Raw genomic sequence first — 23,938 nt, 5'->3', positions numbered from 1 at the left:
CAATTTAGTCATTTATTTTGGCTTTAGTTGACATTAACTAACAAGGATCAACAATAATTGTTCCAGAGCATAAATGTAAAGTACAAGAACATCTCACCATGCTCACGAAGGCTGGGTTATTCATGAGACTTGCCATATCAAATCCAGCACTTGTCTATAGGAAAAGCAGAGGTGAATTATACAAGAATGCATTTAATACATCTGGCTAATAATATTTATAAGAAAGAACACTGTAGATTTCTGATCCAGGGAGTATCTGATTGCTTTGGAGGATCGGGGAGAATTTTTTCCCCCTGTTGGAGTAAATCGGACCATGATTTTTAAGCATTTTTTTTGCCTTCCTCTGGTTTATCTGAGGGTTTCAGATTCTGAGGATACAGATTTAATTTATTTATTGGTGTCCTTCAGTTGAACTTGATGGACATGTGTTTTTTGTAACCTATTCATTCTTTTGTAACCTATTTATCTATGTTAACTATTATTAGCAGTCCTATATTACAGACACAACCTAAAAAAGGCCCATTTTCGGAAAGGCATGCAAGACAGCCTTTAATCTTCTAAAATACCTGCATCTCCAATAATACCTATAAACATATCGAACCATTACATTTCACCCAGCACATGGTATTAACTAAACCACGTGCTCCTTGCTGCAAAGGCCAGTTATAGGTTGCAGTGGTTGCCATTTGTTTGTACTGTTGGTGAATTGGTGAAGTGATGCACTGGGTATACAGTACCTTCACTGCCATTGTGCTATTGTTGGGTGTCCAGTGCATCCCTATACCTTTAAGGAGGGGTGGGCATACCTGCTCTTAATCTATTCATTATTATATATGTGCTCCAACTCAGGAGACTCTCAAATTATAGCATTAGGACTGCAGTACACTGGGGCACTGTGACGTGCCCGCTGCAGCTTGCGCGCGTATTTACAAATTAACGTGAACTGTTAGACAGGGTCAATTCAGTTTGTTACAGGCTGGCTGGTAAGTGAGCTGGGAATTTTTGTTTGACATGCATCGCCCTTTAATGGGCTTCTTGCTGCAAAGGCCAGTTATAGGTAGACATGTGCACTACCAAAAAAACTAGTTCGTTTTAGTTTTCAATTTTTCAATTCATTCGTTTTGTTTGTTTTTTTAAATTTTTTGAGTCATTCGATATGATCGAAATTCGTTATTTTGAATAAATTCGAAAATTCGGAAAATCGACAACCTAATATTCAAAATTTCAAAAATTTCTGGATTTTCAGATTTTCCTTCCTTATTTTCTTATTTTCGGATTTTCAAATTTCTGGATTTTCGAATTTCCGAATTTAAAAAAAATTTGAAAATAAGAAATAAAATCCGAAAATTCAAAAGAACGAAAATAAGAATGAAAAACCTGAAAATTCGAAAATCCAAAAATGTGAAAATCTGAAATAATAACTAACTAACTAACTAACTAGTATTAAATAACTATTAAATTATAGGTATTGGAATTTCGGTTCAAACTTGGCTGTTAGTGAACGTAACGAATATAAATTTATCTGAAGTTACGAATGATCTGACATAACGAATGCCGCATCTAAACGAATGTGACCTAACTAATTAATAATAAATAATAATAAAACATTTTTATTATTATTATTATCAATTATTATTTCATTATGTTCCATTCGTTTAGATGCGGCATTCATTATTTCGGATAATTCGTAACTTCAGATAAATTCATATTCATTACGTTCACTAACAGCCAAATTTAAAACAAAATTCCAATACCTATAATTTAATAGTTGTTATTAGTTATTATTTCAGATTTTCCACTTTTCGGCATTTCTAATTTTCTGATTTTTTTTCTTATATTTGAATTTTCATTCTTTTTAATTTTCGTTCTTATTTTTGGATTTTAGAATTTTCGGATTTTCGAATTTCCAAATTTTTGAATTTGCGAATTTTCAGTTTAATTTCCAAATTTTAGAATTTAGGGATTTTCAAATTTTCAGATTTAATTTCCGATTTTTCGGATTTTCGGAAAAATTTGTTAAACAGGTTTTCGTTAATTCAAATATGTCCGAAGAACGAATTTGGAACGAAACTAATTATACATGTCTAGTTATAGGTTGGGGTGGTTACCATTTGTTTGTATTAACTAAACTAGGCCTACCTTGGTCAGTTCTTCCCCGGTTTCTGCCTTGCTTGGATGTCGGCCATTATCAATGGAAGTTTATTTATAACCATTTATCTAATCAATGGTCAACGGTCACATTTGTGCAAAGCAGGAACACAGACAAAATTGTGCATGTTCCTGCGGCACACAAAAACATGCATCCTTTTTTTACAAGTGCGTTGTGGTTCCATTCATCCTTAATGTCACCCCAAATCGCCTTTTGTTGAAGTGCGTAAGAAACTGTGAGCCAAAATATATAGCAGCAAAGCACTATGCGTTTTAGTGCAGCGCAATTTATAAAAAGGTTTGTGTGATTTTAGAGCGTAGGAAAGCCCATTGAAAAAAAGAAGGGATGCCCTAAACACTCCGCATCTAAGTGCATAAAAACGCAGATGCACAGGTGTGAACAGCGCTTAACTGCACTTTTAATTCACCTTTAAATGCCCAGGTAAATCAAGCACGTTACTCCTGCTGTACTTATTGCTGGGCACACAAGTAACAAGAAACGATCACAGATTTAACGAGCTTTCACTTAAACGCAATCTCTTCACATAATAAAGAAAACGTTTGATTTGATTTAATTCAATTGGCCTCCCTGCCACAACTGATAGTCCCTTTTACAGTCTTCAATCAAAATGATTGGTTTGCCTTAAGAAACTGTACTTAGTTCATGAACAGTTCTTCATGGTTCCCTTTGTTACAGGATAAATTGATGTACAACACTGGTCTCTTACCCTACAAAGTTATATGAAAAAAGGCATTGCTGTCACCTCTTCACTTGTGCATATCGACCTCAGCAAGCTCTCCATTAACAATCAGAGATGCACAAGGATCCCAAGACATCTTGCTCTCTAGCTCCCTTGTCACTTCCCCCCATGCTCGCCTGCAGGAGTTCTCCAGAACCTCTCCCATCCTCTGTAACTCTCTACCCTAGTATGTCCAGTTAGCACCTACCCAGTTGGCCTTTAAGTGATCCTTGAAAACTAAATTTATTCAGGGAAGCCTACCATATCTTCCCCTAAAAGCTGTACTTGGCCCACCTCCATCAGATCATCCCTTCAGCTATCACTTTTTGTACCACCTCCCCCCTCCCTTTAGAGTGTAAGCTCCATGAACAGGACCCTCCTATTCATTCTGTATTGAAATGCATTGTAATTATACTGTCCCCCTTTATATTGTAAAGCACTAAACAAACTGCTGGCACTATTTAAATCCTGTACATTAATAATAATAATAAATGGGAGCCAGGGGGACTTTTTTTTCATATAATACAAACAGTCATTGCAGGTTCTTTCTCTTTCTTTTTCACTCAACAGATTGTGGTTAATTTACTTTGCAAGGTGGATTTTTACTTAGCTTAGTGAATAAGGTGAAGCTAGGTTGACTTCAAACAATCAATCCTGTGCAAGTAAAAATCATGCTTTTTTTCCTTGCACAAGATTGAGTATTCACAGCACAGCTTTGCCTCATTCACTAAGCCAAACTAAATTCACTCTGCAAAGTGAACATATTCTACTACTATAGCAAATCAGCTTCATTACCTTTTTTTGTACACGCTTCTAGACGCTTTACTTAAAGTGTTTGTTAACCTAAAATTAAAAAAAATAAATAAAAAAGATCCTGCTCCCTTAAAGCATGTTATACAGCACAGTGCTTGTACCGTGTCATTTGGCCCTTTGTATCACCTGTAATACCTGGCTGATCCTGCCTGGCTATGCCCTCCCCTCTATCAACTGAGCAGGGTATATCATGGCTGCTGAGCCCTAACACTGTGGTCAGTTTATGTGCCTCCATCACCCGCAGCCCTGCTCTGTCCTCCCCCGTCCCCTCCCTGCTCCTGTGTAAGTAACTGCACCCCCCCCCGCTGCTTCAAATCTCATCCTGTTTGTTTCTTAATGGCAGGTGCTCCTGACGCTTTGGTTTATAAAAAAAAAAAAAACGTTTATACCTTTTTTGCTAGAGCAGATCAGCGATCACGTGACCCACCAGCTCTCTCTCTCCTTTCCTTCTTTTGTTCCGGCTGACATCAGCGGGGGAATCTCAGCCCCGCCCCCTGCAGTTGTCAGCTGGGCAGAGGAGAGAGCCGGTGGGTCACGTGAGCGCCGATCGGCTCTAGCAAATAAGGTATAAACTGCATTTATTTTTATAAAACAGAGACAGAAGCACCTGTCATTAAGAAACAAACAGGATTCTATTGAAGTGGTTGAGCCACTTCTATAAAATGTTCCTATCCCCTCTGTATTATAACAATAAGTTTCCCTGTGCCTGTGTTATATGATAAACATACTTATCTGTACTGATAACACAGCGTCTTCCTGTGATCATGTGACTCCTCTGCTGACACAAGCAGACACTCAGAGAGTGGAGGGGGGAGAGGACACAGGAGACAGAGCAGGGCTTCAGATGACGGAGGCACGTACTGACTCCGATGTCAGGGCTCAGCAGCCCTGATATATCAGAGTTAGTGTACAGGGGGAAGGTAGAAGCTGGCAGGATCAGCCAGGTATTACAGGTGATACAGGGGGCCAAATGGCACAGCACAAGCACTGTGCTGTATAACATGCTTTAAGGGAACAGGATCTGTGTTTTTTTTTTTTTGGGTTAACAAACGCTTTAAGTTATATGCATGTGTTAACAACTGCTTTAAGGCACTTGGCTTATACAAATGTTAAGTTACTGGTACAGTAGACAAGGAAGGATAGTATCATTAGATAAATAACAGTTACATTTTCCTTTATTACACCAATAAAGCAGTAAAATATTGCACTTACAGGACTGGGGACTTGTCTGACTTTCTGTTCTGCAATCTTCAGATAGGACTTATAGGATTCATTTTCGGGATCTAGATCCAAGGCTTTCTGGTAGCTGCTGATTGCTTCTTTGTATTTATTTAAGGCTGCCAGGGCTCGTCTGTACACAAATGGCACCATAAGACAGTATTTAATAAGCTTTAGAAAAGGCGTATTTCACACTTTACAACCCAACCATTTAAAGCAGAACTCCGGCCAAATTTTTTTCCCATGTCCTTGTTGCTGATATCCTACCTTCACCAACTTTGCCATCCATGTTCTTCTGAGCTCTGTAGTTCCTCTGTAATAGGCTGCTGAACTTGCTGAAAAACAGTTATTGCCCAATGACTTCCTTTTTGTAAGACCGCTGGCTTCTATCCCTCTCCTCAGCTCAGCCAGCGGTCTGACGCCCAGTTGTAGTCCTCTGAAAATGAGCAGTGAGGAAGCAGACATGTTGCGGGCGGAAGGGGTCTCACAGCCCCCGGTCTGTGCCGCCCATAGAGGAGGTGTCCTCCTTCTCTTTCCTCTGCTCCTGTCAGTTGGTGGTCCCTAACATGGTGGTCCCTGACATGGTGGTAGGGTTGTCACCTTTTCTTTAAGCCAAACCCGAACACTTTAGTGGCCTGGGACACCTTTGGGTGCCCCAAGGAGAGTAGTAATGCGGTGCGCATAGTGTGCCGCAGCGGACAGTGGGTGTGGCCAAATTGCTCTTGCTGACATCATCGACCTGCCCCCCAGTGATGCCAAACGTGCCCCCAAACAGCTCCCTATCTTGGTTACTTGGGGAGCCACAGCCTGGTCTGAATAATGTGTCTGGGTTTCAGTCTGCCTGAAACCCGAACACATGATTCAAAACCTGGACTTTCCGGGTGAATCCCGGACAGGTGGCAACCCTACATGGTGGTCCCTGACAAGCGGCACTGGTGGTACCTGACATGGTGGTCCCTGACATGGTGGTCCCTGACATTCGGCACTGGTGGTCCCTGACGGTCCCTGACATGTGGCACTGGTGGACACTGAGAGGCTGCACTGGTTTGCATTTATATTAAATGCATTAAATGTATTCATTTACATTTATTTATCAAATGCATTAAATATTATATTAATATGCATTTATATTAAAATGCTTTGCATTTATAAGGCTATAACCTATCATACCGTGTGTTATGTATGGCTTGCTGGCTGCAGAATGAGGGGTGTGATTTATGTTGAAGTGGGGGAGTTCACATTTACATGTACAAGCCTAGTGTAACCTCCCACATTCACTCCCATCCCAAGGATTCATGGGAAATGTAGTCTGATTACAGTTATGCCGCGTACACACAAGCGTCTGACAGAAAAAGTCAGACGGAAGCTTTTCATCGTATATACCGATTGTGTGTAGGCCTTATCAGACTTTTTTTTTTTTGAAAAATCTGACGGACCTAGAAATGGAACATGTTCTAAATCTTTCCGACGGACCCAATTCCTATCGAGAAAACCGTTTGTCTGTATGCTGTTCCGACGGACCAAAAATGACGCATGCTCTGAAGCAAGTATGATACGGAAGCTATTGGCTACTGATCTTCCGTTTTCTAGTCCCGTCGTACGTGTTGTACTTCACCGCGTTCTGGACGGTCGGACTTTGGGTTGACCGTGTGTAGGCAAGACAGCTTGAATGGAATTCCGCCGGAGTTCCATCGGAGAAACCGTCAGAGTTTATTACGACGGCTAAACCGGTTGTGTGTACGCGGCATTAGAGAGAGAAAAGAGGATATGATGCAATCACTGTTCTAAGAGATCCTCCCTGCCAGAAAAGATGATGCATTTTTTGAATCACAAAATTGACTTCCTGAAAATTCATCTCTTAAACGGTAAGAAAATTTACAAATGTAATAACTGTTTAGTGTTTTGTGTTGGTGGGGGGGGGGGGGGGTACTAATGGGGGGATTTTTTGAAAATCCCAGAGTTCTGCTTTAACCTTGACTGTATTAATACGATATAAAAAAATCTGAATCACCCCTAAGGACAGGACACAAGGAGATGAAAAGTGGCGCTACCCCCCTAATGTGAGCTTGAGGTGAGTAATCACACCCCCTCTAAAACAGTGAAAAAAATATTAAAATGGAAAATACAAACAGAACACACAGTCAAAGTGCTGCAAAAAACTTGAAAGGTCAATGATAATGACCACATAAATGAGCATCAATTGCTAGTGCAATACACATATATATGAACTAATGCATATCAAATATACTCAAGCATGACATAAATAGGGGTACTGTATAAATGACTATAATAACTCCTAGTGACACCCTGTGAAAAGTGAATCAATCTAGTATCGTAATGCCAGAAACACAAAAACCCTTAAAAAAAATTTTTTATAATAAATTGAATGAATATTGGAAAAGTGATTCAAAAATGAGAAAAATTGAAAAATATGAAAAACCAAAACAAGTCCACATAAATGTGAGATAATGGAGAGAAAAGTTCCAAAAGTGCAGGTGATTCCACATATAAAATAGGAAAAAAATGCTCCAATGGCGTGATATTGTTTTAAAACATTTAATTCAAACTAAAATCAACACATGTGAACTCACATGGTGAATAAAATCAACTAGGTACTTCACTTCACAGCAAATGGAACTGTGTCACAGCAGAACACAGCAGAGCATGCAGTAACACTAGCACAGGACGGCCACAGCGGACCCAGGGAGTGTGAATGCCGGCGATTGTCTCACCTGTTCGCAGCCCACGTTCCTCAGCTGATCCCTGCTCCGTCACGGGTGCAAACGGGTGAGACAATCGCCAGCATTCACACTCCCTGGGTCCGCTGTGGCCGTCCTGTGCTAGTGTTACTGCATGCTCTGCTGTGTTCTGCTGTGATACAGTTCCATTTGCTGTGAAGTGAAGTGCCTAGTTGATTTTATTCACCATGTGAGTGCATATGTGTTGATTTTAGTTTGAATTAAATGTTTTAAAACGATATCACACCATTGGAGCATTTTTTTCCTATTTTATATGTGGAATCACTATCTCAAGGAAAATTTTCGGTGCACTTAGCAGTGGATACCATTGGTCGCATGATAACCCCCATGATAGTGGGTTGAGGCTTTTTGCCAGCCAAGCACAAGAGTGTAAGGCCTCATCAGCTGGTGAGTTTGCAATTCACAAGGAAGTGGAATGACGTCACTGAGGTGTGGTGAACACGGTTCAACAGCATCTGTAGATTGGAGACACCTGCGCTTTTGGAACTTTTCTCTCCATTATCTCACATTTATGTGGACTTGTTTTGGTTTTTCATATTTTTCAATTGTTCTCATTTTTGAATCACTTTTCCAGTATTCATTCAATTTATTATAAAAAAATTTTTTGAAGGGTTTTTGTGTTTCTGGCATTACGATACCGGATTGATTCACTTTTCACAGGGTGTCACTAGGAGTTATTATAGTCATTTATACAGTACCCCTATTTATGTCATGCTTGAGTATATTTGATATGCATTAGTTCATATATATGTGTATTGCACTAGCAATTGATGCTCATTTATGTGGTCATTATCAATGACCTTTCAAGTTTTTTGCAGCACTTTGACTGTATGTTCTGTTTGTATTTTTCATTTTAATATTTTTTTCACTGTTTTAGAGGGGGTGTGATTACTCACCTCAAGCTCACATTAGGGGGGTAGCGCCACTTTTCATCTCCTTGTGTCCTGTCCTTAGGGGTGATTCAGCTAGCATCAGGTTACTATTCACCATAGAGAGCGCAGTGGTGGTAGGACGGGATTTGGCGGCTCTTTTTCTTGTCCACTCCCAGTTTTATATTAATAAGATATACCTAGAGCCAAAATTTTATGTAGCTCTAGACAGAGCACAGAAGTATGAAAACTCCGGTAAGATTTTTACTGATGTGTGTGTCCTTGCTGAGGAGATTCACATTCTCTGTTTGTCTTGGTGACGATGATTACCAGTGCAGGAAGTGATGGAAAATCAAACATGTTATGGTTGTCACCACAACAGAGGTAGAGGGAAAATCTTCCAATGAAGACATCTGATTAGTGAAAACTGTCAAACATTGGATCCCCCTTCACTTTGAAGAGACTTGCTCTCACCTCCTGTTCTGCCTCTGGGACAGGAAGTGAAGCAAAATCTCTTCAAGGGGACACAAACAGCAAAAAAAACTAAAACAAAAAAAAAACACCTGACTGGGATTTTTACTGTTCCATACTTCATCCAAAACTTACCAAACAAAATTTGGCTTCATACATGCTATTAGGCCTCATGTACACTGGACTGCTATGTCTTCCAGATGCCGTTCCTCTTGGGAGTTTGATGTTTTGGCAGCAAAATAATGATTGATGCCTGTAAACGCATGTAACATGTTTAGGCACGTCAAGCACTTGGGGATTAATTCATTTCATTGGCCAGAATAAAATTTTATTCTGGCCATTGAATTAATTAACAATCAAGAGCTAAATGCGTCTAGCGCTTAGGCACATTTAGAAGCATTTACACGCATTTAGACACGTTTACAGGAGTCAAGCATTTTTTTCTGCCAACACGCCAGACATAGGCTAACATGCAGGGGCATTTAAAAGCAAAACCCCCCCCCCCCAAAAAACACCAGACACCCCTAGGAGCAGCGTTAAAAATGTCCAGTGTGCATGAGGCCTAAATATAAAAGAATGGGTAGATTTAGAAAGGCTTATTTCACACTTTAGAACCACATCACTGTGTAGAAAATTATAATAACTTAATTATATTTCATACAATACACATATAATGAAACTGTAATCAGGTTCAAGTAAATATATTGCTTACACACTCCTCATGCAACAGTGCTGGAGCTTAGTCATTAGCCAAATACTAGTCACATAGAACCTGCTCCTTAATACCCAAATTACTAGGTCATTTCTTCTCTCCTAGCACTATACAGAGTGGCAGGGAGTGAAGGATAAGGTGTGTCCTGCAGCAGATTAATGCAGCCATTAATGTAAACCTGTTGTTTTGCCTACCATAGACAAAATACAGGTTTGCGTTAAAGACCTTTACCCATATTTTTGCCCATGGAACATATGCCCTACTTTTCATTACCACATATATGTGGATGCTATACAGCGCTCTTAATGCAGATTTAGTGGTATCAATGCATGTGTCGTTTTATGTACTGAATGTTAAAAAAATGTGCAGGAACCGGTCTTTGTGAAAACAATATTCTAAATTAAACTGAAGCTGCTGGCTAAAAAACAAAAAAAAACAGAACAAAACAATGTGAACAACTTACAAGCAATGTGCTGAAAAATAAATATTAGGTGGTATCTTACCCCATTCTCCCGTAGGCTTTGCTGTATTTTTCATCAATTGATATGGCTTTTTCACAGTCTGTTATTGCATCTTCATGGTGACCTAACTGACTATGTGCAGCAGCCCTTGAATATATGCAAAAAAAAAAAAAAAAAAAAAAACAGACATAAAAAACAGCTGTTTTGTAATACATTTTAATGGAAGTAAAAATTAACAAATTATTGAATGGAAAAAACTGCCTTAATTGAGCAATTAGAGGTGTGCCTTCCCTTTACCTCAGCAAAGGCTACCTGGAAGCTTAATGCCTTTTGGTTAAACCTCTTCCCTTCCCATGAGCGCATAGTGGCTTTAATTATTGATCTTTGGAGTACTCAGGTTGAAGTCACGAGTGCAGGCACTACCTGGGAGGCCTTTAAGGCCTTCCTTAGAGGCAGAGGCATAGCTTGAAGCTTGCGAGCCCTGATGCAAAAGTTGACATGGCCCCCCCACTACCCCCCACCACTTCCACCGTGCTTGCAGATACGCCCACCGCACGCCAAGATACTCAAAGTGGCTTGATAGTTTTGAGTTCCCAGAGCTCCTCCTTACATCAGGGGACAGGGATCACCACTGGAGAATCAGAGGACAGGGATTACCGCTGGAGAATCAGAGGACAGGGATTACCGCTGGAGAATCAGAGGACAGGGATTACCGCTGGAGAATCAGAGGACAGGGATTACCGCTGGAGAATCAGAGGACAGGCACCCCTAGCAGGTCACTTGGCAGAGCTCCTTTCCCATCCCAGCACTGTATACAGCACCCCCCACACACACTACACAGGACTGGAATCACATTACTTTACACACAGTCTGTCAGCCTTCACAGGGTGTATCTTGCTTTTATGTTGCCCTTCTGACCTGTGAAATTCTCTGTTCGGAATGGCAGTGTAGTTGCAGTAGGCAGATACACCCTGTGAAGATCGTGGCTGACTAGCTGTGTTGTAAAGGAATGTGATTTTAGCCCTGCGGAGGAGGAGCAGTATAGAGTGCCGTAATGGGAAAGGAGCTCAGCAACCGGGCATAGCATCCAGGGTGGAGGGGGTGGTTAGGGGGTTTTGGGGGGGACTCAACTTAGATCTGGGGGGGGCAAAGCCACGTGACACAAAATCTGGAGCCTGCAGCCCCTCAGGGCCCCCTTAGGAGGTGTTAAGGGATTTGTTTTAGCAATTTCTGAAGGTTTCTTTGTCAGTGTTGGCAGGTGTTGGGGGAAGGTCACCTCCCAGAGGTGTGTGTCTTTTTCCCAGTTGTCAGGGAAGTGGGGTAAGCAGACATCTCCGGGTGGGGGGTACAAATAATCCCAGTTGGTGACTAGGAGACACTGAGCGGTGTCTTACCTCACCAGTAACATCCGTCCAAACGTGGCTACAGGACGGCACTCTTCTCTTAACTCACTGATCTCGGTTACCATTAAATGTTGCCAGCACGCAGCACAGACACTTCCCCATCCTGGGCTGTTCTCACCCCTTGCTCCTCTCCATTCAGGAAAATGCTCACAGCTTCTCCCCAGGAAATGAGAACAGAGGGGTGTGGACTGTGGAAGGCAAAGTGGAAGCCCAGTATTGGAGCGTGGCTGTGGGGCCCTAGGGCAGATTGGAGCTGGACTTTGTGGAGGATATGATAATATGACAGGGAGACTGCAGGGGCCCCCTGGAGCTAGGGGCGGGGTTGCGATTGTGACCCCTGCAACCCCTTATGCTATGCCCATGCTTAGAGGGGTTATTATCACAGAAGTTCAGGATATTAAGCGAAACACGGGTGCCCAGAGGGAGGGAATGGAATGGTTGGCGAGTGACTTGGAGGCAAAATTTATTGATAATCCCACTGATGAACATAGAGAGGCATGGATATCAGCCCAGGATGCACTGAGATGTATTACCGCTTCTGCGGCAGAGCGGAAATGTTTTTTTAGCTGGCCTTCTATGAGGAGGGTGAAAACACTGGGCGCCTGTTACCAAGATAGCGTATTCGCAACAAATATCCCCATCCATTGGAGCATTGAGAATGCATACTGGACGGGAGACTAACTCACCCGATCTTATAACGTCAGAACTAGTGGGTTATTATTTATCCTTATGCAGGTCCAAACAAACTTATTCAACAGAGTCCTTAAATGCCTATCTTGACACTATTCCATTGCCCAGTATGTCTAGCTCCTCCAGAGGACAGTTGGATGCTACCCTGACTTTGGAGGAACTGCAGATGGCAACTAGTCTGTTTCCCAATTCTAAGGTTCCGGGGGAAGATGGCTAACCCATCGAAGTATATAAACAATATGCTGATTGTATACTGCCTAATTTGTTGAAGGTATTTAACTGCTTCAGCCCCGCAAGATTTTACCCCCTTCCTGACCAGAGCACTTTTTACAATTTGGCACTGCGTCGCTTTAACTGACAACTGCGCGGTCATGCAATGCTGTACCCTAACAAAATGTGCGTCCTTTTTTTCCAACAAATAGAACTTTCTTTTGGTGGTATTTGTTCAGCTCTGCTTTTTTTATTTTTTGCACTATAAACAAAAAAAAGCGTACATTTTGAAAAAAAAACAATGTTTTTTACTTTTTGCTATAATAAATATCCCCCAATTTTTTTAAAACAAATTTCTTCATCAGTTTAGGCCAATATATATTTTTCTACATATTTTTGGTAAAAAAAAAAAAAAAAAAATCGCAATAACCGTATAAAAGTTATAACGCCTACAAACTATGGGAAAGATGTATGGCATTTTTATTTATTTATATATTTATTTTTTTACTAGTAATGGATGGCGGTGATCTGTGATTTTTAGCGGTACTGCGACATTGCGATGGACAGATCGGACCCTTTTGACACATTTTTGGAACCACTGACATTTATACAGCGATCAGTGTTATAAATATGCACTGATTACTGTGTAAATGTCACTGGTAGGGAAGGGGTTAACACTAGGGGGTGATCAAGGGGTTAAAATTGTGTTCCCTAAATGTGTTCTAACTGTATGGGGATAGGACTAACTGGGGGAGGAGACATACCGTTGTTCCTACTTAGTAGGAACAAAGCATATGTTCCTCTCCCCTGACAGAACAGGGATTTGAGTGTTTACACACACAAATCCCTGTGCTGGCTCTCGTGCATGCAATCATGCGTGGCCGGTGGCAATGGCGCCCGCCGGCCACGCACATCGGGTCCCTCGCTGTGTAGTGCCCTCTGGAGCTTCTTAAAGGAGACCCCATACCCGTACGGGGTTTCGCGCAGCGGTGCCATTGTGCCGCAGTAAAAGTACATGAGCCGGTCGGGAACCGGTAAATGAAGCAAGGGAACTCCACTGCCTTCCTATGTCCATGACCAGGGCTAATATTGTTGTTATTATTGTTGATATTGAAACCAAATAAGAACCCTCTTGACCCAGGCTCATATAGACCTATATCTCTTCTTCAAAATAATATCAAGATTTTGGCGAAGGTTTTGGCTATAAGACTGAATAAGATTATCTCCTCTATTATCCATTCTGATCAGTCAGGGTTTATTCCACAAAAGTTTACGGCTATTAACATGCGCAGACTATTTCTTAATATTCAATCGCCAGCATACAACTCAGATGACTGAGCATTGCTGTCCCTAGATGCCCATAAGGCTTTTGATAGCATCGATTGGGAATAGCTTTGGGCCATCATGCGTAGGTTTGGGTTTGGAGAGGGGTTTATTTCATGGGTCCAATTGCTATACAATGCCACGAGGTAGGGTACGCAGATGTTACCATGCTGTTCCTGGGTGATACCTCTACATCTTTGGGGGAGGCTATAGTAGTTATACAGAAGTTTGGAAAGCACTCAGGTCTGGTTATAAATTGAACAAAAACCTCCCTGATGCCCCTTGATAAGACACTGGACCCCTCACTATTTGAGATACATAAGATTCCCGTATCTGCATCTTTTCGATATCTGGGCATACAGATTACTCCGCGCCCTTTGGATTATATTAGCCTCAACTTGACACCTTTGATTAACTGCTGCCGTGACCGTGTCAAGGTGTGGACTAAATTGAAATTATACCCGGCGGGTAGGATCAACCTTATCAAAATGATCCTAATGCCATAATTATAAAGTGAAGTAACACATGCAAGAGTTGACACAGCTGCACACCCCAAAAAGCATTGCAAAATTAGTGGAAAAATTTCCCCAGGGGGCTTTTAAGCAGCAAAATATTTCTGAAACAATGTTTAGTAACCATGTTTAGTAAAATTATTATTTAATTCAGACATAGAATGCATTGCATAAATACAATCAATATCACGTAAAATTTCCAGTAGTCGACACCAGCAACAACAAAGGACCATTTCTCATGGCAATCAATTCATTAAAAAAGTTCTAATTGTACAGTTACATTGTATCACTACTATCCATATGAATCCCCATGAATACCCCTGCTAGAATAAAATTGGAGCAGTTACAGTGCATAAAGGCGCTGGTGGAATGGCATTACCAAACCCATGGCTGTATTACTTAGCCTCTCATTTGCAGTATATAGCAAGGGCTTTATGTCCACTGACGGAACTGGCAATGAACCTGTTAGATTCATCCACTCAGCTTCTTAGCTTTACAGTAGGTGTAGGGGTGGCAGATGGCATGGAAGCATTACATTTCAGCAAATCCAACAAACTCTATCCCACTTATGCCCTCATGCAAAAGATTTGGAACAAGGTCAGAATGTTACAAAATGTCACTGGCTTTACTAGATACACCCCTATTTGGGATAATACTTACTACCAGGAGGTGGCTAAATTACAGTATTATTACATATTTTTTGTAATGGGAAATTATGAGCCTTTTCTGAGCTCCAGTCTGCATTTTCACTCCCTTCCTCTATGCATTTTTATTATTTGCAGCTTCATCGTGCATTAAAGGCCCAAAGGGAGGGAGAACAATGGGTGCCTGAGCTTACCTCTATCTTTAATTATATGTTTGAGGTTTCCAATTACAAATTTATCTCCAGCAGTTATGCTATGTTACTAAATACGTTTCTTCCAGATTCACCTCTTACAGTAGTGTCCCAGAGGGAGCAGGATGTTGGGGCCTTTGAGGAGGAACAATGGGAAGAGGCCCTACAGTCTGTTAACCCGTGCTCACTAAATGTGGACTAACGCCTTTCCCAATTATATATAGCTCTGAGGGTGCATTATATGCTGGACAGACTGGTTCGCATGGGGGTGCGATCAGATCCCACATGCACAAGATGTTGCAGAGATTTGATGCACTTATATTGGAAGAAGGTGATTGATACTCTTAATACGTTTTTTCAACTCCAGATTCCAAAAGACCCTAAATATTGTTTGTTGGGTATATTAGATGACCTTCTGGTTGAGGACATTCCAAGGCAGGCTATTGCCAGAGCCCTTTTTCAGGCCCGCAAACTAATTTTGAAGCATTGGAAGTGCACAGAATCACCTACTGTGAAGTAATGGATTACACAAATGGGGGATACCATCAGACTTGAGAAGTTAAATTACCAACACAGAGTCAGCAGGGGAAAATTTGACAAATTGTGGTCCTCGTGGCTAGATATACTTTGGTTAGCTCCAGCGGACCTGGTCATGGACCGTTTACTTACAATAGTTATGCTGATATTGTACTATGAACTGGATGACTGTGTAACAATTGTTCCACAATGACACTTTATTGTCCTTCTTTTTTAGGTAAACTGTACACCAATATATGTGGCTCGGGGTACATTGTTTTCCACACTTGTGTTGATTTCTATCTTATATATCCAACGTGTTCTGGATTTTGTATGTTTTTTTTTCAATGCTCAATAAACATCTTTTGTTTGAGAGAAAAAAATAAGTGTGATATGGCAATGAGAATGGTGCCACATCAATCATTATAAATGTATCTTTTTATTGATACCAATAAAATAACTTTCCATTCATGGTTTTTCATGTAACATTTTTATGCTCCCTCCACACCATTGGGACTGTGAAAGGCATGGACTTTTTCTTCTTGTTTAGCCAGTGACACAGATAAATTGCACATGTAATACAACAATAATGAGGGGCCCAACTCTTGTCCTGATCCCCTATTTTACATCCAAAATATAGGTGGTATCTCTTTTTTACCACTGCCGTCATACTGCACTTTTGAGATGCAAATATAACCTGGCCACAAATGTAGCAGACGTTATCTGCTTTGTTTACACAGTTTCAAGACACCTTGGCTTCTGAGGGAAAATATGCAACTGTTCCTTGGAAATGTTAGGCAATGACACTTTCACAAGCCACCAGATGTAACTGTATGATGCATAGATCTGACCAAAAGAAATGTACATTGCAATAAAAGAACAATAAAATACAGTTAGGTAATAATCTTCAGTCTCAAAGTGAAGATAAAATGTATATACTTCCATGTGGTACCATTTTCATTGTTCTACCGTACTTTGTTGAGAAGTTACAAGGCATCATGATTATCAGACACCTCCCTCCCTTGTAGGCAAACATACTCGCCTGTGTATAAATCTTTATTAAAACTTTAGCCAACCAGCACCTTTATCACCTATTTTCTAATTCATCTAATCAAAATATATAAGAATTAGCACATTTTATCTTGGAGGTCAATAATTTCCCAAAACTTATAGACCTGCGTAATTAGATCAATAAGCCCCCGTTCACACCGGTGCGATTTGTCATACAATTTGACAGTTTAAAATCACATGACAAGTCGCACCCTTTTTGTGCCTATGGAACCGTTCACATCGGTGCGACTCTGACTTGTAATTTGAAAAAGGTTTCTGCACTATTTTTGGCGATTTCATGCCCGACATCTGTACATGAAGTCACACAGATGTTGACAAGCCACACATGAAATCGCACTGACAGGCGACTTTAAAATCACACTTAAAGCGGAGGGCCACCCATAAAAAAAAAAATGCCACCAAAATTCCTAAAAAAATTAAAAAAAAAAATTTATACTTACCTAAACCCTTGTTGCTAGGCAGTCTTCCTAATCTGGCTCTTCCAATTCCGCGGCGTGTTCTTTTCCTCGGTGAGCGGCCCCGTTGTCTTCTGGCAACTGTGTGTGTTCCCAGAACACCACGGGGCCATTCACAGATCGCTGCGCCGCTCGCGCGTGCGCAGTAGGAAACTGGCAGTGAAGCCGCAAGCCTCCACTGCTTGTTTCCCTTACCTAGGATGGCGGTGCCGGGACCCGAGAGCCGAGGGACGGTTCGGCCTTGGGCGGCCGACATTGCGGGCACCCAGGACAGGTAAATCTACTTATTTAAAGTCAGCAGCTACAGTGTTTTTAGCTTCTGACTTTAAATTTTTTTTTTAGCTGGTCGGAATCCCGCTTTAAGCAGCACGATTTTAAAGCCGCATTCAGTGTGACTGGGGTGTAAAATACAAAAAAAAAAAAAAAAAAAAAAAAAAAAAAAGGATCACAGTTCACAAAATATTGATATTCTGAGACAAGAACACACTGAAAAAAGTAGAACATATTTAAAAAGGAAATAGTACCTGTTGCAGTAATATACCGCATTGTTTGGATCCAACTCAACTGCCTGTGAGTAACACTCTACAGCAGCTTCATAGTTCTGTTCCTTCATGTAATTGTTACCTGAATCAGAAATATACTTCAGTTAGAAAATCCAAAGAGAAATTTTGTTTCTAACTATTTGTTCTCTCTAAAGCTGGTTCAGGCCTGGTCCACACCTATGCAGGTTACAGTTTGCATATTCCAGATGCATTTTGCGTTTTTCAATACACGTTTTTGATCCATTGAATTCTTTGGAAGAAAAAAACTGAAAAAAGTCCCTGGACCTTTCCATAAAATGCATATATGTGAAAGTCAACCATGTCAAATAGACTGTAGTGTGTTTCTGCAAAACTGAAAACGCACTAAAAAATGCATAGGTGTGAACCAGGCCTTAAAGAATAACATAAAAAATGTATGAAAAATAGGTAAAAAAAAAAAAAAAATGATCTGAACTAAAATCCCTATGTTATTATTAGTCTACTCCATCGGGACAGATTCTGTATCTTGTCTATTAAACATTGAAATTTCATTTTGGACTATGGATCTCAGAAGGATTTTCTCTTTGCGACTTTTGTAAAGTGAAACTGAACTCAAAAAGTAAAGATTTCCCATGTTATAAGGAAAATTTAGTTGTGCTATTGCAGTACACTGAAAAGGTATCTTTTGTCTGCAATTCCTCCTGAAAAATAGGGCTGATATTTGAGGGTACCTAGGTAGTCCTGTGCCTACAGACTCATAGTTGTATATCTGCAGTGTAAGATCTAAGGCACTGCAACCACTGACTGCTAGTCTCAGGAGATAGGGAGTGAGATTTGTTGATATCACTACTGTTCTCCTCATTGGTGTGTGACATGAGGAAGCAAAGCCCTGCCTTCACCAAGATTGCTGCATTCACATAGTCACAGAACACAGTCGGAGTGCAGAACAAGGCACGATAAGTCAATAATGAGGAAAGATCATCTGCAGAGTACCTATGTGCAATACTGGTAACTAGGAATGAGCTCTGGCATGTTTGGATTCTACTCCAAACCCATATGAGTGAGCCCATAAGTAAGCAGTCACTGTACTGGGCCAGTCATAAACACAGTGGCAGCCCGTCCATAAAGGGCACACGGGCGCCGCCCCCTCTATCACGCCACCCCCCTATATGTATCATGGATAGATTCATGCATAGCACCCCCTATTCAGGTGTCCGGCCCCTTTTAGGACGCCGGGTGCCTAAATTACAGAGGCGGGGGTGCTTTTTTGAAGCACCTGATTAGAGCTATAGGTTCTAATAGGCTTCAAAATAGGGTGGACTTGGAGCGCAGAGCATTGCACTCAGAGCCCACCCAGGTGTGTCAGAAAAGCAAATTAATATTCGTTTTTCTACCACTGAACCGCCTCTCCGCCAATCAGAAAGTGCAGGTCTAATACCCATTACCTGATTGGCTGAAAGGACAGGCACTCCTATTGAACGCCTAGCAGGAAGAAATGAGAGATGCATGGAGGACACAGCTTGCCGCTGCCCAACCCGCAGCTGGCAGTCACCCGCTGCCTTACCCGCCACCAAGATGGGGTAAGTGCCAGTCAGACAGAGAGTGGGAGGGCTGGGGGTCACAGTGGCTGCATTAGATTGGCACAGTGGCTGCATTTGATGGGCACAGTGGCTGCATTTGATGGGCACAGTGGTTGCATATGATGGGCACAGTGGCTGCATCTGATGGGCACAGTGGCTGCATCTGATGGGCACAGTGGCTGCATCTGATGGGCACAGTGGCTGCATCTGATGGGCACAGTGGCTGCATTTGATGGGAACAGTGGCTGCATTTGATGGGAACAATGGCTGCATTTGATAGGCACAGTGGCTGCATTTGATGGCACAGTGGCTGCATCTGATGGGGACAGTGGCTGCATCTGATGGGGACAGTGGCTGCATCTGATGGGGACAGTGGCTGCATCTGATGGGGACAGTGGCTGCATCTGATGGGGACAGTGGCTGCATTTGATGGGCACAGTGGCTGCATTTGATGGGCACAGGGAGGCTGCAATTGATGGGTTTTTTCAGAATTTTTCAGTTTGTTTGAGCCCCCCAAAAATTTTGAGCACCAGCCACCACTGCATAAACGACTGAGGCATTTTCCCCTTTTCCCTATACACACTACTTGTATACTTGCAGCTGCCAGGGGGAGGAGTGCGAGGGCATATAATTGGCACAGTACAGGTGACAACTTCTAGGTGGGCTCACTCACATGGGTTCAGACTAGGATTCAAACATGCTCAAGCTCATTCCCACTGGTGGTCAGTCCTTTGCTCACTGCTTGCCTTTTTTTGGACACAGTGCTTGACATAAACAACCTACCTTCATCTTTTAGCTGTTCAGCCTTTTCTATGTCGGCTGGGGAGACTGAAGGGGATTCTGCTGGTGTCAATTCATCATTCTGCAGAAAACAATACATTTAACGTTTGGCTCCAACAAAAAGCACAAAATGCATAAAAAGGTCTTCATTTCACAAACCCAAACAAAAGAGAACAAGAGAAGGATCAGGTGGAACCTGTTTTTGTTTTGAAAGCCCAACTTCAGTCTAAACTTCTTTAAAGTGAGGAAGGATTAGGGCCTGTGCTGTTTGTTGCCCTGTTGGGAGGTTATCCAATCACTTTTATCACTGTGACACCTCATTGGGACAACATAAAAATAAATAGCTTATTAAATGATTAAAAAAATGATAAAAAAAATAATTAATAAATAAAAGCAGCTTTTGCTGCAATACTCATCTTTATTTATTGTTGCCCCCACAGTAATTTTTCCTGTTACCCGATGTCATCAGTCTGACAGCTAGCATCATTCAACCCACTTCTGAGCGCAGGCTATCGTGGATCATGGACCTGTTCTAGACCAAGACTGGACAGTAAAGAAGAAGCAGCACAGCGATGAGCTCATCTCTCTGCCACTGATTTCTCCTCCTATCTACATACTCATTGTAAGTCTATTAACTGACTATGATTGGCTCTTTGTGCTGCTTCTTCCACTCACACTCCTGTCCTGCTCTACAGGGATTGCTAAAGACAGAAAACAGCCCAAATTTATGGGTACTTACACTGCTTGCAATAGAAAATGCATTTAAAGGTGTATTAAGGACTGCAGAGCTGAACCAATCTGTGTCTTTTATATGTAGCCCAGTCTGCAGCTCTGGCGGAAAGGGGACACTGTCTGTGCTGCAGAGGGGACTTTTACACAAGCAGAGATGCAGGAGAGACTGCAGAACATGGAGCAGCCAGTGTATAGCCTACCCCATCCACTATGGGGTTCACTGAGGATGTGACCTACTAGTCTAGAGACTCTGAGGAGGAGTGTGGAGGGTTGTGGGAGATGTAGTTGTCAGGAAGTAGCCCTGAAGGAAATAGATACCATGTGGAATTACAAGTCCCAGGAGGAGGGATTGCTGCAAGAGGAGAGGAGAGCAGAAGCCCAAGTTAGAAATACTGAGTCTCACATGGAGATAGAGAAAGGGAAGCTGCTGGTGTGGTGAGGCTGATGAAGCTGCTAAATGCCAGAGCTCCCTGTGTCTTTAAATAGGGACTGAACTGTTGCACCTGCCAGTGACCATGATGTCAGAGGAGAGCCAGCTTGCAAGAATTCTGAGGCTGCGAGGAGACCGCTGCACCTGAGTGAAAGAGGGACACAGTTGCAGCAATTCAAAACATAATAGGACGTCCTGAATGCTGATTGAGCCTGCTGAGTGAGTGTAAAGAAGCCGGACGCTGAGGACACTGATTGGGGTACACTTTGCCATTGAGCAGAAGGATATTCTGTCGCAGAGTGATGAGAGGCCGCTGGCCAACCCTGCATTACATGTTTGTAAAAGAGTGACAGAGTTGTCTGTAAGAAATACAGTGGCAGTGCCTGCACCCGTTCTTAAAGGGATATTAATATGAGCTCTCCACCATAACAGTGAGGTCCCAACAAGCTACCCAGCAGAAGAAATAGGGAAATATACTACTGACTGCTGAACAGTTATTGTGGCATATACAGTGTGTATATATATATATATATATATATATATATATATATATATATATATATATATATATATACATATATACACATACATATATACACACACATACACACTCCCCCCAGTTAGTGTTGCCCTGTAGAGGTTCAGGATAGGTTGTGTATTATACCAATTATTGTTGCTGCAGCATAATACTCCTATTACTTGATTATTGTTACTACTGTATACTGTTTAACCTCTGTAGTATAATTCTTCTATCCATTTATTCATTACAGTGTATTTCTTCTTTGTTTCCCCTGTTGCAATATACTTGTTTTCTATTACTTAACCAGTGGCTGTGTCATTCCTAGTGTCTATGCCCCTTGAGCCATTGGCGTGTATATACAGATATCTGCAGTAAACATTCCCCGTTCAGCCAGGTGGGTCAGTGTGTGTGGAGCTGTTTGCAGAGTCGTGGGCACAGGAACAGGGGACACAACACATGAAGCGGCTCCTTTGGGGGGTAAGCGCTTATAGCTGCCTAGAGTTTAGCATTAAAGACCCTGACCATCTCCCACCATTTGCTCCTCATAGGGTTTGCAGGTTTGGCCAGCAACTACAATATTCCATTCTTACAGTAACACTGTGACCACAATATTCCAACATTTTCATGTACAAGTGATATATAAGCTTAAAAAAAAAAAAAAAAAATCCCTAACGATCTTTATAGTTATAGCCTTTGTGGAGCAATTCATAATGAAAACTCACAACAGAAACAGTGAAGTGTTTGGGTCTACTTTTCTTTCTTCAGTTGTTCCTGCGTACCTGCTCTGTGTTTACAGATTAGAAAGATTGCAGGCTTCAAACTCAATGCTGGGAGGAGGGAACTGAGCTACAGAGAGAAAAGCCTCGTACACACGATCGGATTTTCCACAGACAAAGCATCTGACTTTTGTCCGAAGGGCGTGTGCCATGAACTTGTCTTGCATACAAACGGTACACAATTGTGGGCCAACAAACACGAACGTAGTGACGTACTACGAGGAATTTCAGCTCTTGAGCGCCACCCTTTGGGCACCTTCTGCTAATGTTGTGTTTGGTGAGCATTGATTCCGAGCATGCGTGTTTGTACTTTCAACTTTTGTGTGACGGACTTGTGTACACACGATAGGAAAATCTGACAACAGACCGTTGTCTGCCGAAAATTTACTAGCCTGCCATCCATTTGTTGTCAGAAAGTTGGCCAACAATTGTTTGATGGAGCAAACTAACGGTCGGATTTTAGGCAAACAGTCTGTCATCACACAATTCCCGGACGAAAATCCGATCTTGTGTACGAGGCTAAAGCGAATGTAAAACTGAGAAACTTCAGCTGAGATTTTTAATTATGAGTCAACTTGAAGAAGAATTAGTCCACAGTGCCTAAAGCTAGACTTCAAACATTTAAGTGTTACTTGCGTGTTAGGAATATAGAAATATTTAAATGTCCACTGTTGTATTTTAAAGTCAACCTGTGCTTTGCCCAAGCAGTGCAAATCAATAGGTTTACTTTAATCCCGCTGCCAGTAGTATATATTCACCAATTTATATTCTCCCTAACTGCTCCAGTCAGCTGCCGGAAGCTGGAGAAACCACCCAGTGTAAGCTACATGTCATTCAAATCATAGATTACACAAAGCTACATACTGTGTAAACTTTCATATGGAGTAAGTCACATTCTCCTCCATATCTCAATGTACCTGCAGGGGAGCAAAGGAAAGGTGAGTGTCTGCTGCTGCAGTGGGGGCATTGAAGTAAAAAAACTTTCCTTGCACTGCATGAGTAAAACTTAAGTTGACAAATGAGAAATTAAAGTAGAACTATAGCCAAAACTTTTTTTTTCCATTTTAGAGTAAGGGATGGTTATAACCCCTATCAGTTTTTTTCCCATCTGTGTCCCGTTGGGGAGATTTACCTTCACTTCCTGTCTCATAGCCAAAACAGGAAGTGAGCGGAAATTCCTGCACATTAAGTGAATTCCTTGGGCCCCCCTTCGGGTCATCAAAACTAGTGTTCCCATTGGAAAATTTCCCCTCTATTCCTGTTATACAGCCCAAATTTTCTTTAACTTTCAATAATGGTAAACAGGACAAATAGAGGAGGGTGAAATTCCCTAACGGGGGCACAGACAGCAATAAAACCTGACAGGTATTCTAATCCCTCTCCACTCTATCCA

General features: G+C 41.6%; 1 protein-coding gene across 4 annotated transcripts in view; it reads right to left on the bottom strand.

Moving 5' to 3' along the window:
- Positions 1–23,938, bottom strand: part of SGTB (small glutamine rich tetratricopeptide repeat co-chaperone beta) — a 464,910-nt gene that overhangs the window by 20,318 nt on the left and 420,654 nt on the right. For all 4 annotated transcript variants that reach the window (XM_073623529.1, XM_073623534.1, XM_073623523.1 and 1 more), the window contains 5 exons: positions 20,091–20,169; positions 17,731–17,830; positions 10,234–10,338; positions 4,914–5,052; positions 98–154 (listed from right to left, as the gene is read on the bottom strand). In XM_073623529.1, the coding sequence (XP_073479630.1) occupies positions 98–154; positions 4,914–5,052; positions 10,234–10,338; positions 17,731–17,830; positions 20,091–20,169 (480 nt within the window). The remainder of the gene's footprint in view (positions 1–97; positions 155–4,913; positions 5,053–10,233; positions 10,339–17,730; positions 17,831–20,090; positions 20,170–23,938) is intronic.

The sequence above is a fragment of the Aquarana catesbeiana genome, linkage group LG01 (genome assembly GCF_042186555.1).
Source record: "Aquarana catesbeiana isolate 2022-GZ linkage group LG01, ASM4218655v1, whole genome shotgun sequence".
NCBI lineage: Eukaryota > Metazoa > Chordata > Amphibia > Anura > Ranidae > Aquarana > Aquarana catesbeiana.
The sequence above is the reverse complement of the archived record's forward strand: the minus strand, read 5'-3'. Positions and strand labels throughout refer to the sequence as shown.